This window comes from Mustela erminea, chromosome 14 (genome assembly GCF_009829155.1).
Source record: "Mustela erminea isolate mMusErm1 chromosome 14, mMusErm1.Pri, whole genome shotgun sequence".
Lineage (NCBI taxonomy): Eukaryota > Metazoa > Chordata > Mammalia > Carnivora > Mustelidae > Mustela > Mustela erminea.
Genome location: NC_045627.1, coordinates 9,110,652 through 9,114,778, shown reverse-complemented (window position 1 = coordinate 9,114,778; position 4,127 = coordinate 9,110,652). Strand labels below are relative to the sequence as shown.

Here is a 4,127-nt window from a genome sequence, read left to right as displayed (position 1 = left end):
CTTATGTGGAATGAATTTGGAAAAATATTTTAGTATTAATTGGTAGTAATAAATATTCTTCAAGGAAAAGGTCTCACATGTTAAATGTGTATGAGCAGTTACTTGATATGAAGCAGGAAAAACCTCATACTCAAGAGAGTTTCTCATGAAAATAATCAATATGAGAAAGCCCTTGGTCATAAGAATGGTATTATTCAGCATGTAAATACACAGTCTTCAGAGAAGACTTTAAAATATGATGGTGGAAAATCCTTAGGAAAAAAGACCGCAATAATCCCACACAGGCAAATGAACACAGGAGAGAAACTCTGTGAATATAATGGACATGGAGAAACCTGTGAGAAGTCATCTCTTTTGAAATTTCATGGGATTTCCTTTGAAATGAGACAATGCAAAGGCAATCAAATTGAAAATAATTTCAGCAGGATGTCACATGTTACTCAAGTTCAGAAAAAAAGAGATGTGAGGGTCTATTCAAATGTAATGAATGTGGGAAAACATTCAACTACAAGTCAAACCTTACAGTGCATCAGAAAACACATATGGGAGAGAAACCCCATGAATTTAATTCATGTGGGAAAACGAGTCATAAGTCACCCCTCACAGACCATCAGTTAGCACATATAGGGGAGAAACTTTATAAGTGTAGTGAATGTGGGAAGTCCTTTTGCAAGAAGTCATCTCTTACTCGACATGAGGAAACATACACAGGGAGGAAACCCCATGAATGCAATGATTGTGGAAAAACTTTCTGCAGGAAGTCAGCATTCACTCAACATCAGAGAACTCATATAGGAGAGATGCACTTCCAACATAATGAATGCAGTAAGACCTTCCATCGCCAGTCAGACATTAAGGCACATCAGAGAATTTACACAGGAGAGAAACGCTTCCAATGTAATGCATGTGGAAAGACTTTCCAGTGGCAGTCAGACATTAAGCTACATCAGAGAATTCGCACAGGAGAGAAACCCTTTCAGTGTAGCAAATGTGGCAAAACTTTCTATCAGCAGGCAGATGTTAATGCACATCAGAGAATTCTTACAGGAGAGAAACGCTTTCAGTGTAATGAATGTGGTAAGACTTTTTATTGGCAATCAGACATTCATGCACATCAAAGAACTCACACAGGAGAAAAACCCTTTTGGTGTAATGAATGTGGTAAATCTCTCCATTGGCAGCCAGATATTAATGTTCATCAGAGAACTCAGACAGGAGAGAAATGCTTTCAATGTAAGGAATGTGGTAAAACTTTCTATCGTCAGTCAGATATTAATGCACATCAGAGGATTCACACAGGACAGAAACCCTTACAATGTAATGAATGTGATAAAACTTTCTATCGTCAGTCAGACGTTAATGTGCATCAGAGAACTCACACAGGAGGGAAACGCTTTTGATGTAATGACTGTGGTAAAACTTTCTATTGGCAGTCAGAAGTTAATGTTCATCAGAGAGCTCACACAGGAGAGAATCCCTTTCAATGTAATGACTGTGGCAGTCAGATGTTAATGCACATCAGAGAATTCACACAGGAGAGAAACCTTATAAATGTAATGAATGTGGGAAATCCTTTTATGAGAAATCATCCCTCACTCGGCATGAGAGAACTCACACAGGGGAAAAGCCCTATGAATGTAATGAATGTAGGAGAACCTTCTGCCAGAAATCAGCCCCCACTCAACATCAGAGAACTCACACAGGAGATAGACCTTTTTGATGTAATGTATGTGGTAAAACTTACCGTCATCTGTCAGCCATTAATGTACATCAGAGAACTCACACAGGAGAGAAGCCCTTTCAGTGTCATGAATGTGAGAAATCTTTTCTTACAAAGTCGACTCTTATTAATCATCAGAGAACTCACACAGAAGAAAAACCCTTTGAATGTAATGAGTGTGGGAAGAGTTTTCATCATAAATCTACCTTCACAACCCATCTGAGAATTCACTCAGGAGAGAAACCTTATAAGTGCTGTGAATGTGGAAAAACTTTTGGCCGGAAATCAGCCCTTACTAATCATCGAGTATTTCACCTAGGGCAGAAACTCTGTAGCAAAAACTTCCTGGGTTTTTCCTCATACCCATTTTTCTTTGTGGTTACCTACTAGTCAAGATTTTCTGGCTTTCCACTCACATGAGGCCATGTGACCTCTGGCATAAATTCCAAGCCTGTAAAGGACCTTGTCTGAAAGTTTTCCTACTTCCATGTTTCTTTCCGTATCAAAGGGCATAAGGGATCATCCTCAGGGTACTTGGGAGCTAGTCATTAGAGATTATAGTTTCACAGGTTTGAAGAAACCAGGGTCCTCGGCAGAGTTCTGCCTTCTCTAACATTCCTTGTAAGTATTCTCAGGAACCAGAAATAAATTTCAGATTTGTTCAGACTTTACACGTTTAGGGCTTTTTGTTGTCATAGTATATCCTAGCCATCCCTTATTTCATATACCCTGTGAATCTAATGAAGGCATGAGAAACACTGTATGTCAGAGAATTCATTAGGGGGAAATTGCTCTCAGTATTCTGCATCTTAATAAACTTTGATGAACAAGTCAAGCATTTTGTAAATCAGAAGTTTACAAATTGAGACACATAAAAATGAAATGAATGTAGGAGAATTTTCACAATCTGCTTCTGATTGGCCATCATATAATTGAGAATAGAAGCTAATGACTTGAAAAACACTTCAAAATTTATTTATCAGAGAATGCATAACAAAGGAAAATTGTGAGTTTAGGAAGTGAGGAAAACATCCTTGTCTAGAAATAATCTTATTCTAGAAGCAATGTTTTGGATGCAACACTAAATAATCTTATTAATAATCTACCATGGGATATTTATTTGACCACAATGGTCAACATGTGGCTTTGAGACTGCACAAGTGAGTTGAGACATCAAAGTAACAGTACTAAGTGTGTATGTGACTAAAATAGCAGCACTTTGTAAACATCAGCACTAAGTGTATATATGAATAAAGTAATAGCACTAATTATATATGTGAATAATATATGTAAACAAAGTAACAGCACTAAGTGTCTCTGTGAATAAAGTAACAGCATTATGTGTTTAGGTGAATAATAAGCCTCTGAGCTTAATCAGGCTTAAACATAGGAGTGTGCCCTTCAACGGCTACATTCTGTATGCTTGATTTTTGTTTTAGGTTCCCAAATAGTTATAGTAGGAACAATGCACTCTTACCTAAGTAATTTTTGTGACATACACTATGTTTTCTGACACCAACTGGTATTGTCCCATCACATACTTTTACCACAATATGTATTTTTTAAAGAAACGTTGAATGTGTGAAATACTACATGTCATGTATGTTTTCTGCTTTCTGGTGGCACATTTAAATCAGTACAGGCATTGTTAATAAACCGTTCTTTTAGTAAATAAGCCAAATAATGACTGATAAAATCAAGATTTACTTGATGTATACAGTGATTCAGTACGCCTTTAAAATACACATCTGAAATTTTCAACATTGGTCTTGAATGTTAGTTACTTATTATACTGTACAGATTGAAAGCAGTGCTTTCACTGAAGAAATTTTCCCCACTTTATATTTGTGTTATGTCCAAAGAATACTTATATAAGTTTTAAGAGTGAAGTTCAAATTTTATGTGAGAAGAGAACTGTCTGCATTTGTATTTAGTGTGGTTGAATGACACATGTTTCCTCCTACAGTTATACAAGGTCTTTTCAGACAAGCCGTTCTGTGTGTCACTTATTATTTGAGTAACCTATGTAGTGATTTAATCTCTGCCTCAATTTCCTCATCTGCAAAATGGAGATAATATTATCTACCTGACAGATACTGTACGGTTAGGGTCAGAGTTTTCTGTTATTAGAGCTAAAGGCATTTATGTTTAGAATTTAAACATTAGAAATAAAATGGTCTGTCATCCTGCAGTATGAAAAGTGTTTCTGCTTCTTGAGTTGGTACGAGAAGATACTTATTAAAACCTTCTGTTTTGTCAGGTCTGTCCTTAAAACATACGAAACAAATGTGTTTAAGGTAAATGGAATAATCTGCTGATCTCTTTCTGTTGTCGATTAAATATGGTGTAAACTAAAAACCCCAACTTTGTTTTTTTCCAAATGAATATCCAATTGATCTTTCACCTT

At 36.3% G+C, this 4,127-nt stretch overlaps 2 protein-coding genes across 2 annotated transcripts; both read left to right on the top strand.

Annotated features, from left to right (window-relative positions):
- Nucleotides 1–542: 542 nt before the first annotated feature.
- Nucleotides 543–1,400, top strand: LOC116573592 (zinc finger protein 33B-like). Its single transcript, XM_032313759.1, has one exon. The coding sequence runs from the start codon at nucleotides 543–545 to the stop codon at nucleotides 1,398–1,400; it is 858 nt and encodes a 285-aa protein (XP_032169650.1).
- Nucleotides 1,401–1,404: 4 nt separating this feature from the next.
- LOC116573591 (zinc finger protein 248-like) lies at nucleotides 1,405–2,110 on the top strand. The gene is given in 2 exon segments (XM_032313758.1): nucleotides 1,405–1,413; nucleotides 1,502–2,110. Coding segments are annotated over 2 exon segments (618 nt in total).
- Nucleotides 2,111–4,127: the final 2,017 nt, after the last annotated feature.